Source organism: Physella acuta, unplaced genomic scaffold (assembly GCF_028476545.2).
Source record: "Physella acuta isolate Inbredline_101_S28 unplaced genomic scaffold, ASM2847654v3 ptg001709l, whole genome shotgun sequence".
Lineage (NCBI taxonomy): Eukaryota > Metazoa > Mollusca > Gastropoda > Physidae > Physella > Physella acuta.
This window is the reverse complement of record NW_026733221.1, coordinates 3,199-19,239: the sequence shown is the minus strand read 5'-3', so window position 1 is coordinate 19,239 and position 16,041 is coordinate 3,199. Positions and strand designations below refer to the sequence as shown.

Here is a 16,041-nt window from a genome sequence, read left to right as displayed (position 1 = left end):
TGCTAGGGGGAATCGTGATGTCGGGAATGCAAGATCAACAGATAAAATATAAACTGAATTTTACAGATGGGAATACAAGAACAAGAAATCAAATATAACTGACGTCTTAATTGTTGGAATACAAAATCAATAGATGAAATATAACTTGAATTTTACAGATGAGAATACAAGATCAAGAAATCAAATACAACCTAACATCTTGATTGTGGGAATAAAAGATCAACAAATGAAATATAAACTGAATTTTACATATGGGAATAAAAGATTAACAAATGAAAGATAAACTGAATTTTACATATGGGAATAAAAGATTAACAAATGAAATATAAACTGAATTTTACATATGGGAATAAAAGATTAACAAATGAAATATAAAATGAATTTTACATATGGGAATAAAAGATTAACAAATGAAATATAAACCATGTTACTGGTGGGGATACTCTATAAATAACGTCAAACCTGATATCAAGTGGCGTTACTAGGTTTCGTGTGATGTAGTGCGGTTAATGAATGCTAATGAAGGAACTGTTAATTATAGTCTTGCATTTTACGTAACTTAAGTCATATACCCATATCAACTTATTTTAAATTCTTTTGTCTGAGTACTTCCAACTCAACGACCCTGAGACTAATCCAACACAGTCTGACACTTTAATCACGTGATTCCCTCAGGGTAACTCTGGTGGGTTCAAGGTCAACGTAGTCTACTCCACCCCCTCCTGCTACACCCACTACGTCAACCTTGAGAAGTTGACCTTCGCCACCAAGGCCGACGACTTCCACCCGTACCAGTCCGACCACTCGACAAGCTGGACGGGCTACTACACGACCCGGGGTGGACTCAAGAAACACATCAAGTTGGCGGGTCAGATTTTACAGGTGAGAACATTGTTCTACAGGTGAGAACATTGTTCTATGTGTGAGAACATTGTTCTATGTGTGAGAACATTGTTCTACAGGTGAGAACATTGTTCTACAGGTGAGAACATTGTTCTACAGGTGAGAACATTGTTCTACAGGTGAGAACATTGTTCTATGTGTGAGAACATTGTTCTACAGGTGAGAACATTGTTCTACAGGTGAGAACATTGTTCTATGTGTGAGAACATTGTTCTACAGGTGAGAAAATTGATGTACAGGTGAGAACATTGTTCTATAGGTGAGAACATTGTTCAATAGGTGAGAACATTGTTGTACATGTAAGAACATTGTTCTATAGGTAAGAACATTGTTGTACATGTAAGAACATTGTTCTATAGGTAAGAACATTGTTGTACATGTAAGAACATTGTTCTATAGGTAAGAACATTGTTGTACATGTAAGAACATTGTTCTATAGGTAAGAACATTGTTCTATGTGTGAGAACATAATTATGCAGTATAGAACATTGTTCTATAGGTAAGAACATTGTTCTACAGGTGAGAACATTTTTCTGTGTGTGAGAACATAATTATGCAGGATAGAACATTGTTCTATAGGTGAGAACATTGATCTTTTGGTGAGAGCATTGTTCTACAGGTGAGAGCATTGAACTGTAGGTGAGAACATTGATGTATAGCTGAGAACATTGTTCTATTATTAAGAACATTGTTCTGTAGGTGAGAGCTTTGATCTGTAGGTGAGAACAGTGTTCTATAGGTGAGAACATTGATGTACAGGTGAGAACATTAATCTTTTGGTGAGAACATTGTTCTATAAGTGAGGACATTGAGCTACATGTGAGAACATAATTTTAGAGTTAACAACACAGTTTTATAGGTAAGAACATAATTCTCCAGATAAGTACATAAATATACAACTGCAGTTATTATCGAAATTGTATTTTGTGCAATTGTTAAAATATAAACGATCAATTTGCACAACACTTGTCTCACTTATCGGCGCGTGTAAGACTTTTAAAAGTCGATCATAGGAACAAAATTGTATTTCGACAACATATTGGTTCAGTCAAACCAGATGTCTAGTCAGGATTTCTTTCAAACATTTTCTCCACGGGGGGGGGGGGGGAATTTGAAACTTCCGTGTTTCGGAGGCAAGCGGTCAGTACCCAGCCTCCCCTCCCCTCCCCCGCCCGGAGAAATGCCTGAAAGAAACACTGTAGCATAACTCACTTTTTTGTTTGATTACTCCACGTCCAATGGTTGTTGTCAAATTGTCTTCTACAGAGCTGCAAACAGCTAGCGATATTTGCTGGACTAGATGCTTCTTTCAACCAGGTCAACGTACTACGTAAGTGGTTAATTACCCCCCCCCCCCTAACCACGCACACACACACACACACACAAACACCAACCCACACAATAACCAAATCAATATTGCACGTATGTAGTTTATTACTCTCCCCCCCCCCCACCTTCCCACAAAGACTCAAACTCACACAATCACAAATTCAAGATTGTGCGTAAGTTGTTTATTAATCGCCTCCCACCCTCCCCCCCCCCCCCACATAATCAAACCCACACAATCAACAAGTCAACATTTTACGTAAGTCGTTTATTACTCTACACCCCCAACATCCACACACCCCCACCCACCCCCACCAAACCACCCCACCAACCCACACAATCACCAAATCAACACTTTACGTAAATAGTTTATTATTCTACATCTCCCCCTCGCACACTAAAACCCAAACAATCACCAAATCAACCCCCACCAACCCAAACACAACAACCCACACAATCAACAAGTCAACATTTCACGTGAAAGGTCTGTTACTGTATCCCTTACACCCACCGAGGAAATTGGAAATTCCCAGCTTTTAAATGGTGACTCAAAATTCTTAATCTCAAGATTTTTATTACTACCAGTGTCAATTTTAAAACAAATTACAATTATTGTAACAGTAGAAGAGAATTACAAGTCTTTTTTAAATAATGCTATAATGGTCATACTATTTGAAGAAGAATGGCATTTTACGCCACAGTAAGGTGTGACTGACTAAAAAGTGGTTGCTACGAGATATATCGATAACAATAAATCGGAAATGAACTCTCACTGTTAGTTTTTGTAAAACATTTCTTAAGATATTTTTCTCTTTACCTCATGTACGACAGTTCCCGTGGCCGTATCTTGCTGTGTTTTCTGTCCTGTTTGTTAATTGACAGTTCTTAACGACCAATACCCTGTGTCTTCCTCTACCTATCCCTAACATCAACATGTGAACTATTCTTCCTCTACCTATCCATAACATCAACCTGTGAACTATTCATCCTCTACCTATCCCTAACAACCTGTGAACTATTCATGCACAGCTCAGCAGCTGATTGTTGTAGCGGTTTATCGGAAATTCACCGGAATCTTCTTCTTCATCATCTTCGTTCTTAATTTTTAGTGTTGGAAGGGATCGAACTCGAGAATTTGGTTTAGCAGCCATGAGCAACCACGCCGACCCCTTTCCAACAGAATTAAGATTTACGTGTCAACTGGTTATGCGCTGTTGAGGCCATTGACTCCGATTTCAGCCTGCTTTTCTTTTTGAATTTGCTTCCATAGCCTTTGTCCAACCAAGAACAAACTACAAGGCAGTAGTTGTTTGATTTTTGGAGTTGTGTCTCCTAGAAGAGTGGCTGTCCCCAGCCAACGAGCCTCATCTGCCCTAGGGTTAGAACTCGAGACTTTTCGGTTTATCTACCATGAGCTTTACCGACTCGACCACTCCGACCTCTCACCGGAATCCATTTTTGTCTTTCCCGTTTTCTTTTTTCTTCGTGTTTAATATTATTTCTATTGGGGAACACAAACAACAAGTCCAACTTCGTTGATAAATAAGACAGTGATGCCTAGATTTGTGCGCACCCCATACAGTTTATTTCCTAAGTGGAGCTAGAGCTTGGACTGCATCTGATTGTACATGCTGCAGTCATGTAGTACGACCGTATTCTTTGATTCTGTTGTTGTTGTATAAGCTTACTGTATGAGTGAGGTTGATACAAAAAAGGTGATGACTATCATTATATTGATGTTGGTTAGAGTATTCAGTTTAATGAGACAATGTTTCTTATATTTTTATTTTATTTGACACGGCAGGGGACCAGATGGCTGTTGCTCAGCATCATGATGCTATCACGTAAGTCTTACACGCACACACATACGCACACATGTACACGCACACGCGCACATATACACGCACACATGCATGAACACGCACCCACGTACATATGCACGCACAAATACATGTACATATACACGCACCCACACACGCATGTACACGAGCACACACATGCACACACGCACACAAAAACACATATTTAAGTTCACTGAGTATTTCCTGTACTACGAATCTTATTATGTAAGGGCATTGCGCTAACGGCAAATAAGTCAACATTTCTCAAATATCTAAACCGAGAAAACCTTAACTGACTGACAAAATAACCAATATTGTACATACAAGATGAATCGGTCGAATCACCCATTTTATCAAGAGCCCCTTTATCTTTGGTCATCCACTACGAAGTGACCTCAACATTCTAAAATAAAACAATACATAATAGAAGTATTGTTTAGTTAAGTTTATAAAAACTGATAACAAAGTCTGAATAGCGTCTTATTTTAAGGTGGCCGGAAAGAACCGCAACGGAAAAAAGCGCAACGGAAAAAAGCGCAAATCAAAAAGCGCAACGGAAATAAGCGCACACGGAAAAAAGCGCAAAGAGAAAAAAGCGCACACGGAAAAAAGCGCAAAGAGAAAAAAGCGCAAACGGAAAAAAGCGCAAAGAGAAAAAAGCGCACACAGAAAAAAGCGCAAACAGAAAAAAGCGCAAACGGAAAAAAGCGCAAAGAGAAAAAAGCGCACACGGAAAAAAGCGCAAAGAGAAAAAAGCGCAAACAGAAAAAAGCGCAAAGAGAAAAAAGCGCACACAGAAAAAAGCGCAAACAGAAAAAAGCGCAAACGGAAAAAAGCGCAAAGAGAAAAAAGCGCAAACGGAAAAAAGCGCAAACAGAAAAAAGCGCACACGGAAAAAAGCGCAAACGGAAAAAAGCGCAAACGGAAAAAAGCGCAAACAGAAAAAAGCGCAAACGGAAAAAAGCGCAAACAGAAAAAAGCGCACACAGAAAAAAGCGCAAACAGAAAAAAGCGCAAACGGAAAAAAGCGCAAACAGAAAAAAGCGCACACAGAAAAAAGCGCAAACGGAAAAAAGCGCAAACAGAAACAGAAAAATGCGCAACCAGAAAAAACACAAAGAAAAATGTGCAAAAGAGAAATTTAGCACAAAAACCATATGAACTAGATGACACATTTATACATGACTGTTAGGGCTGCTGTGAGAGTGTCGTGTTTGATCACGTGATCTACTACCATTTAAAGCGTACCACTACCATCTGCATTCCCATCACCTCGATACAGGCGATAATCACTTTACACAATGCCTATTATTTTCTTGGTCAATAATTATTCAACTACTATTCTCGTATAAATAAACATCAAAATATCATTGATATCGACATTACATGAAGTATCTCTCAATTATGTATTTAATATTATCATGACGCACCTACCTACGCACCTTCCCACCTACCCATTTACCCACCTACCCACTTACCCACCTACCCACTTACTTACTTACCCACTTACCCACCTACCCACTTACCCACCTACCCGCCTACCCACCTACCCACCTAAAAAGTATCGACGAAGTTCGTTAGTTTCGTAAACTGCACTAGACATATTTTTTTAAATGAAAATTCATTGACATATTATGTTACATATATGTTATATTTTGCGACAACCTTAATTAGTGCGTTGGGCTAGTGTGAACACTCACTTCGAATTAACTCAATTACATGCTATTTATTTTAACATTACACGGTAAGCGTCACCCAACTGTTGTGATGTGAGGTGAGGACAGGTTCGACAATAAACCAACACGAAAGTACGAAAGAGACATAGATTGCCTATTAGAGAATGGACCCCTTAACTTTCCTAACCCCACATGGTTGCGCATTTTTCTGTTTCTGTTTGCGCTTTTTTCCGTTTGCGCTTTTTTTCTGTGTGCGCTTTTTTCCGTTTGCGCTTTTTTCCGTGTGCGCTTTTTTCTGTTTGCGCTTTTTTCTGTGTGCGCTTTTTTCTCTTTGCGCTTTTTTCTGTTTGCGCTTTTTTCTCTTTGCGCTTTTTTCCGTGTGCGCTTTTTTCTCTTTGCGCTTTTTTCCGTTTGCGCTTTTTTCTGTTTGCGCTTTTTTCTGTGTGCGCTTTTTTCTCTTTGCGCTTTTTTCCGTTTGCGCTTTTTTCCGTTTGCGCTTTTTTCTGTGTGCGCTTTTTTCTCTTTGCGCTTTTTTCTGTTTGCGCTTTTTTCTCTTTGCGCTTTTTTCCGTGTGCGCTTTTTTCTCTTTGCGCTTTTTTCCGTTTGCGCTTTTTTCTGTTTGCGCTTTTTTCTGTGTGCGCTTTTTTCTCTTTGCGCTTTTTTCTGTGTGCGCTTTTTTCTCTTTGCGCTTTTTTCCGTGTGCGCTTTTTTCTCTTTGCGCTTTTTTCCGTTTGCGCTTTTTTCTGTTTGCGCTTTTTTCTGTGTGCGCTTTTTTCTCTTTGCGCTTTTTTCTGTTTGCGCTTTTTTCTCTTTGCGCTTTTTTCCGTGTGCGCTTTTTTCTCTTTGCGCTTTTTTCCGTTTGCGCTTTTTTCTGTTTGCGCTTTTTTCTGTGTGCGCTTTTTTCTCTTTGCGCTTTTTTCTGTGTGCGCTTTTTTCTCTTTGCGCTTTTTTCCGTGTGCGCTTATTTCCGTTGCGCTTTTTGATTTGCGCTTTTTTCCGTTGCGCTTTTTTCCGTTGCGGTTCTTTCTGGGAACCTTATTTTAAATAAGCTTCTCAATTATCAAACAATCACATTCTAAGACAAGTGGTGGAAATTGGTGCATCCAAGGGCGGTAACTCACAATCTGCATGTTTTATCTTAACCTCTAGAGTTTAAACCGTATTTTCAATGAAATAAAGTTGTTTATCTATGTATTAAATTTCTTTTATTCTTCTTTAAAATATTTTTTTCTGTAAAATCGGTTTGATTTAGGAATTTTAATTTTTTTTTATCAATAACCGAAAGATTCAAACTATATGGTTACAGTTATAACCTGAAACTATAAAGCTGAGGTACAACATACATTTTGATTATTAGAACCATCCAAGGCGCAAGCTGCAAATGTTTCTTTCATTCTCATTGTCGATCTGTCTGAAGATGCGGCCATCTTGGTTATTCGTGTCTAATCCTTGTGCCTTTCATTTACCATAACGTTTGGCGCGCTGGGGATTATGGGATCGTCCTAATCAACGTTTCAACCAATCACAGGCTGAACTTCTCAAACCACGTGACAGGCAGGGGCCAATGATTGATTACTTTTTCCGACGGGAGCCTGACAAGATTTCAGCTTTTTATGTTAATTAATTTACAGCCAGGGGAAGCCGAACTTATCATTTGAGAAAGGAACCGAACGTGTTTAAAACTTTAAGCCGCGGAGTTCAAGCTCAATTAGCACGCGAGCTGAATAACCTTTTGACTGATTAGCAATGAGGCTGATTTACTCAAGTCCGATTACTCAAGTGGCACAGCCCTACGTTCTTCTGACAATTCCTGTCTATAAACAGCCGCAAGGTTCTTTGACATTTTAAAATAAGGCAACTTTTCTGATGCTATTTTAGGCAATTGTCTTATATTTTACAATGAATTCCTTCTAGCACTTACAATTTAAACACACACACACACAAACACACACACATATATATATATATATATATATATATATATATATATATATATATATATATATATATATATATATATATATATATATATATATATATATATATATATATATACCCATAAAACTATATACCTATCTCTTTCAATCTCTCTCTCATATGTATTTATGTATGTATGTATGTGTGAATATAAGTGTAGAATTAATGTATATTTCTGTATCTATACACGGTTAATGAACCTTTTGATGACTTGAACTGAACTTTTAGTTTCGATCAGTTTTTTTTTTGTTCTCTAGAGGTACTCAAAAGAAACACGTGCTGAATGATTACAACCTGTTGCTTAGCAACGCAACAAACGCATGTCAGGTACGTAAAATATGAACATTCTATTTTATTAAATAAAACTGAAGTTGTAAATAAGACAAGAATCCTGATCACTAAATAAACTATTCACATATTTGATGAGAAACAAAAAGCGATATGAATTATGAGGTTTGAAGTCATTAAAAAGTATTTTAAACTTTAGAAAGGAAATAGTGATGGTGTAATTTATAGCCCCAGCAAAACCAGGGTCTATTTTTCTAGGACAGGCCCCTGACATGGTGGCGTTTCACTGCATCTCTGTAATCTCATTAGACCCGTGAGTGCAGTCAAGCTCACGCGCGGGCATGTGCAGTAAGAACGCACTCCATGACACGCACATTAGATGTAGAGAGGGGCGGGGGGATAAGGGTGGGGAGGGAATGTCCGCTTTTTGTAAGCTTAAGGAATTGGCGTGACCAGCCGGTGGCTAATCAACTGTACAATTTTAATGGGCTGTCATTTAGACAGGTGTAAGCGGATAGCACAATATTTGTAGCGTGTTCATCTTAAACACACACACCACACATACAAATAATATATATATATATATCTATATATATATATATATATATACATATATATACATATATTCATATATATATATATACTTATATATATATATATATACATAAACATATATATATATATATATATATATATATATATATATATATATATATATATATATATATATATATATATATATATATATATATATATATATATGTATACATATATACGTATATATATATATATATATATATATATATACTTATATATATATATATACATAAACATATATATATATATATATATATATATATATATATATATATATATATATATATATATATATATATATATATATACAGTCAGTGATGTCAGAGGCCTACCAGAAATTATGGGATAGAACTGAAGAAGACAACAACCTTTCCACTGTATTTTGCTACGGTCTCAACATCAGTTCCTGCCCTGTATCAGAAACAAAGGATCAGGTACACTTTTGTTTTGTTTCTTCTTATGGTTTTTGTGTTTCTTTTTACCTTTTCGTCTTCTTTCATACAGAAACGAAAGACTTGTTACAATGTTCACTTTATTTCCTCTGTGTTTTGATATATTACCATTTACTTTTGTAACAACAATCCTGTATGCTATACTACAACTTGAATTTATATTTTCAAAAGGTTTTTAAAACACTCCCATCCCCCTCCACCTTCCACCTACTTTTGAATTCACTCGCTAATTAACAATATATGTATTACTACACCATTTCTCATCGGTCATATCTTGCTCCCATAATGTGATGTGTTGGTGTGTGTGATGACGCAAGATTACGTCAGACATGTTTAGCAGATATAGGTTAGCAGAAACAGACTATAGGCCTAGTTGGTTGGTTAGAGAGGCCAATGGGCGCACAGGACTGACCGGTCACGTGGGATGGTCAGCTGACCACTGAGGCGTGGGGCGGTAGAGCGATAGGCCAGGAGTTGTTAGGTAGCGGTCAGAGACGGCCGAGGAATGTAGATAGTTAGGTAGATCATGATTAGCTAGCGAAGCAGAAGGTGTTAGGATGTAGAATGGAGCAGACGTAGTTATGTAGAGAACAGTTAGAATGTAGATAGTGGTAGGATTGGTCATGGAAGGGCGTGTTAGTAGAGTTAGTAATAGTAGTGGTAATAGATATTATTTAACAGGCTAGTTAGATAGGACATTGATTTATAATTTTAATAAAGAACTTTGTATTTGGAACTTGAACTGTGTGTTATTGGATTCATTCGTGACGCCCTCTTTAAAACACCTGTACCCTCACAACTGGTGGTATATTCCAGAACGTACTGAATTACTTCTAATACAGCGAGAGAGAAAACGTCTAAAATCTACACACACCAAAAAAAAAAACATTGCACAAACTAACCACCATAAATTCAAAGTTCCATTTTTTTCCATTTCTCCCAATTCAAAGCTTCAATATAATTAATCATATTATCAATCAAGAAGCAATACATTCAACGTAGGCCTGTGTAGTGATAAAAGGAAAAAAGATCAGAAAGTATTGATCAAGCACTTTCATTGACGTTGCATTTCTTTTGTTTAAGCTTTACATAGGTTCTTAATGAAGTAAGGCCAGTTTTTATATTAAACTGGGCTGGTTTTTGGAGATTGATTTTAAACCCGTATTTCAATTATCCGACATCTCAGATTGTAATGTCGCCTTTTGGTTTATTATGACCCATTTATGTGTGTGCTGAATGATATATACCGCTCACCAATGCTCCTATATTAGGCTCTTCCTCAACATTCAATCTAACACTTACAGTTTGGGGGGGAAAAAAAGTTAAAGGTGGTTTCTAATAAACAAGGCAATGAGAAAAATATTTAAAACATGCACCAAGGACTGTTCATTCACGCTGAAAGAAGCAATGAACGCCAATATATCTAGATCGCTTCCTATTTTTTTTCCTTAAATTAAAAATATTCTCTAACTTCTCACTACAGAATACTGTTTCAATTCGTCCCTCTTATAGGAGTTAGCAATTAGTTTGTTAAATCTCCCCTCCCACTGACAATATTATAAATTGTACACATTAGCCTACCCAGTCGCATTGATATAATAACGCTAATAGCATCATCATGTGATAATTGCATCGACCTTGACATTGTCCTTGATATATCCTCACTGACTGACGGTTGACCTCATTGTGACAAACGAATTAGCGTGTCTGTTAGGTTATGGTATATCTGACCTTAACCTTGACCCCACAGTTCCTGTTAACGGTCTACAACCCGCTGTCCTGGACAGTCCTGGCACCCATCAGGTTCCCAGTCAGGTCAAAACAGCTGTCAATCACAGACGCTGATGGGTACAAGGTACCTTACCAGGTGAGTTCAATGATTAATTAGCTTTCTTTCTACTGCTAAATACCAATTAGATTAATTTCACTTTTAAACTAATGTATAACCTATTTAAATTATTTAATTATAATCAATACGAAGGTCATATTTAGTATTAAATACACACTATAGCATTTAAATACTGATATATATATATATATATATATATATATATATATATATATATATATATATATATATATATATATATATATATATAATGTGTGTATTTACATGTTTAATCTAGTGGATGTGCCTCCCAACACAATTTTGCTATTCCCCAGACACTACCAGTCCCTGCCCACATCCTCAGTATCCCAGAACGGAAACCGACAACCACTCAGACCGATGCCGTATTGATTGGCTCGCTGCCTCCCATGTCTGTGACGAGGTTTTCTATCCAGCAGGACGCAGGTAAATGAGCGATCTACCTGGCAATTACCTACTTCATGTCTTGTCGCATGCATGCACGTCAGGGGTTCTCAACTTGTTTTGATACTGGTAACCTTTTTAATTCACGTCAACACCAAAACTCGAATTTTTAAAAAAATAATTTAGAAATGGAAAAATATGGATAGTTTTGTTCAAGCTAACTACCGAAACATTATCTATATATATATAATTCTCTTCTTGGAGACCTTAGAAAACACCGAGCTGTAAGCGCGCTCCCTACCACCCCCACCCCTACATTGTCTGGTGAGCTGTGGTTCACGCTTAATGTTTACAATCGTAGAGCCGGGTTTAGTGACGGCTATTAGGGACAGATAATTTAGTTTGAAACTATTTTAAACTTAGGGGAGGTAACTAAGAGGAGTTTGCTTTCACGGGGAGGGTGGGGGGGGCAAAAGGGGGGGGGGGGTATCGTCCTTAACGAGCTACTGAAAGCAAATATATTAAGTGGCAGCACTGGTACTGTCGAATTCACAAATTATGAATTACTGAAAAGTAGAAAATAAAACAACTAAATAGCGGTGTATGATACGCCGCGGGTCGGCTCGTATTTATTAAAATATCACTTACATAGTTCATTGGCTTAAGTTTGAGAGTCCCTTGCAGTATGTACCTTAGTGTTGCCAGTATTGATATATTAATGTTGCAGTTTATTGAGCCCCGGTAATGGCCTGTAGATCTCCTCCTTAATGTTTATAAGTAACAGGCTAGCATTTGTTGTTAAGGTCTACAGTAATAATTTACTGCTGAGAAACTTAATTCATCAAATAAATTAAAATAGTAAATAAATCGGTGTATTTTTTTTTAATATTGGACCAATTTTTAAAAATTTAGCACAGTCAACCTACAGATCTACTGACGTTAATCTGTGAACAAGTTTCCTGTCATTCCCTCCCCAGCCCAAATTATGGGCTTATCACCAGCCATAACCCTAACTCGTCCAAGCTTTAATTCGTTTACCTAGCATTACTCACGGAGTGGCCTAGCGTTAGAGAGCTAGACAGCTAGCCCGTAAGTCTCGAGTTCGATTCCGAGTTCAAGTCAGTAGACCGTCCTTGAGTTCACCCAGCTCTGATGGATATCTAATTCACGCTAGGGAAAATAAAGGTGACTGGGCGTAGTGCTGACCCCTCTATCACAGAAACAGGTGAACTCTACTTAACTTGCCCTATAGACCGTCATGTTTGGAAAGGGAACTTTACTTTTAGCATTAGTCATGGCCCTGACATGAGCCATAATGTTAGTCCCCAGTATACTGGTGACCGAAGAAGCCTGAACTCTAGTCCTGACCTTAACTCTTATCCATACTCCGACGTTTCAAAACGAAACTGTCAGAAAATTACCACTGTGCTGTATTTCCTTGTGAAGTTTTCCCAAAAATTCGTTCAATTCAATGATTTCAATTCGGCAAAAGCGCACCTTCCTTATACAGCTTGTACATGGCAATGACCTAATACACAGACACATTTTATTACTTAAATATAGTGAGAATTCGTGTTTAATACTACTAGTTACTTCCCATTCTAAGATATATGAAAACAAGGGAAGTAACTTATCATTGATTTTATGCAATTTAAAGAAGTTTAAAAGTAACAAATTATTATTAGATCTAGTAGCAAATAATTATTTCTTAAATTTTAAAAACATAACTTAATAAGATTATGTCTATCTTTTATAATGTTTTAAAACATAGATTTGTTACAAGACACAAGTTTATATTTATAAAAACCAGTCGTAGAAATGATACTTAATTAGAAGACTTGTAAATGTGCAATTTTTTTCACTATTCGGCTGACGATGGAGTTACTGGAAAATCAATTTGTCTTTTAATACGCACCAAAATAATTTATGTTTCATAATACGTTTTTCTTTCTTTTTAATTTTTAAAATAAAATCCTATTTAATAATAATCCCAATGTATTTAAATAATCCCAACATTTACCACTTGATAATATACGACCTCCGTAGTCGACATGTATATGTCAATGAAAGAACAATCTCATAAGATGCATCTTTTACACATGTATCGCTCGTCTGCTTCACCGTGTTGAAAAATTGTATTGGTTTCCTGAATTACTTGCTTCTCTTTATTTCCACATTGTTCAATCGTTATTTTGTCTTAAAATGTTTTGGGTAGATTCAAATTCAGTGCAAGCAGCAGAGCTATAGGGACTAAGACTGTATGGTTTTCATTTGAGGCGTATTGAAACAATGTTTAGACAGCATATGTTTATCATGGTTAATCTGTGATGACTAGTATTTTAAAATGAGATTAATGATTAACCTGTATTGACTAGTATTTTAAATTGAGAGATTAACATTATTGACCTGCATCAACTAGTATTTCAAAATGAGATAAATGGTTAACCTGTAGTGACTAGTATATCAAATTGCGACATGAACATAATTAACCTGTATCACCTAGTATTTCAAAATGAGATAAATGGTTAACCTGTAGTGACTAGTATATCAAATTGAGACATGAAGATAAGTAACCTGTATCACCTAGTATTTTAAAATGAGAGATTAACATGATTAACCTGTATCAACTAGTACCTATTTTAAATTGAGAGATTAACATGGTTAAATGGTATTGACTGGTATTACCAACCCATATTTTAATGTGATTCAAATGTATTGCCTAGTATTTTAAAATGGGAGATTAGCATGAATTAAACTGCAATGCCGGGGGGGGGGGGGCTTATAATCAGATAAAAAGATAAAAACAGGAGACGACTTTAATCAGTAGCGTTTTAGAATCAAACACTATGATGACCCTGAAAAAAAAACACCTGTTGAATAACCATTCCTTAATCTTAATTGGGACAAAATTTTAGCTTTGGCCACAACGTAAAAAATTGTTCTGGCATGTTGCAGAATTTGAATGCCACCATTTGCAAACACCACGAGTCACGGGTGTCAAGACGAATGCTGGAACAGCTTAAATAAATAGTTTATTTTAAATCCAGTCGTGTCGTGAAGGACGGTCTTGATAGGAAATATCATAGAACATTTTTCTCAAATATAAATATAATTCTCTTCTTGAAGACGTTAGAAAACACCAAGCTGTAAGTGCGCTCCCTACCACCCCCACCCTCACATGGTCTGGTGAACTGTGCTTCACGCTAAATGTTTACAATCGTAGAGCCGGGTTTAGTGACGGATATTAGGGGCAGATAATTTAGCTTGAAACGATTTTAAACTTAGGGGAGGTAACTAAGAGGACGCTGCCTACACGGGGGGGGGAGGGGTTAGGGAAGGAAGGGGGGGGGGTGTTATCGTCCTTAACGAGCTACTGATAGTGTTTTAAAGCAAATATTTTCAGTGGCAGCGTTTGTACTGTCGAATTCACACATTATGAATTACTGAAAAGTAGAAAATAAAACAACTAAATAGCGCCGTATGATACGCCGCGGGTCGGCTCGTATATTTTTATTTGTTTGACTGCTAGGAAAATTGGAAGCAAACATCGAATTTTAAAAGAAATTTCTTTTTTTTTACTTTCTCGTATATACGTAGTATAGAGAAAGTATTGTAATCGTGCAAAAAAAAAATCGAGATTTTTACAAATCTCGACGTTTTACACCTCACTGATACGGAAAAACATAATTTTGCAATCTTGTCCGTATGTCTGTGTGTGTGTGTGTGTGTGTGTGTCTGTGTGTCTGTGTGTAAACACGATAACTTGAGTACCGTTACAGCTAGGTTGATGAAATTTCATATATAAGTATTATATCAAAATCGTAGATCCGTATCAACTTTTGAGCGATTTCCGACAACCGGAAGTGGTACTTTTTCTACTTTGAATTTTTCAAAAGCCTATAACTTGAGTATTATTTCAGATAGATAAATGAAATTTCACATGTAAGTAAAAGATCTAATTCTCTACCTTCTGTTAAATTTTGAGTAATTTCCGTTGACCGGAAGTAGTAATTTACGCTACTTCCGATTTCTCAAAAAACTAATGTAAATTTTTAAAGTACTAATAATATTGCGCCCTATTATGCACATTTTGTTTCGGCGTTTGTTTGGTGCGCAATGTTTTTTTTTCTATGAGATTCTATTCTATTTTTAAAAGTTTAAGTAATTAAAAATCATGTCTACATTCCAAGTTATATAAGAATATTCGAGAAAGCTTAGGGGAGATCACTCACTCCCGGTTTATTTAATTACAGATGAATCTCAGCCGCATTTTGATGAGCTGTTGGACAACGAGGACAAGATAACTCTAGAAAACGAAGTAAGTACAAAATTGTCTCCCTTGGCTAGAAACAAAGATTAATTAACTATCAATATAAAAAGGTATAGATTTTAGATCCTATATTTTTTTTACAGAAATCATTAAAAGTGCAAGCTATACAACTTGCAACTTGAGTGATTTATTTATTATTTTTTAATTTATTGTATTTTTAGTCATTTGAGATTTAATTACTATTTTTAATCCGATCTGGGTGATTGTGTTTATTCTTTGATGTTTTATATTGTTCCAATTTAATTTAAGATTGATGAACTTGGCTGTTTAAAATAATTTTTTGGTGTAAAATTGGATATTATATTTCTTTCCAATAATACTTGGAATATGGTAAAAGATAATTTCTCACCGGTGATTTTGAGATGAAATTTTAACTTTAAAAATTAAATTTTATTATTTT

At 36.3% G+C, this 16,041-nt stretch overlaps 1 protein-coding gene across 1 annotated transcript in view; it reads left to right on the top strand.

The window, feature by feature from the left end:
- LOC131930051 (lysosomal alpha-mannosidase) overlaps positions 1-15,629 on the top strand; it is a gene marked incomplete at its 3' end in the record, with an annotated part of 60,383 nt that extends 44,754 nt beyond the window's left edge. The window contains 8 exon segments of the mRNA XM_059286418.1: positions 676-882; positions 2,170-2,233; positions 4,034-4,073; positions 7,981-8,050; positions 8,920-9,042; positions 10,811-10,927; positions 11,224-11,353; positions 15,565-15,629. Of these exon segments, the coding sequence (XP_059142401.1) occupies positions 676-882; positions 2,170-2,233; positions 4,034-4,073; positions 7,981-8,050; positions 8,920-9,042; positions 10,811-10,927; positions 11,224-11,353; positions 15,565-15,629 (816 nt within the window).
- Between the last annotated feature and the right edge of the window lie 412 nt (positions 15,630-16,041).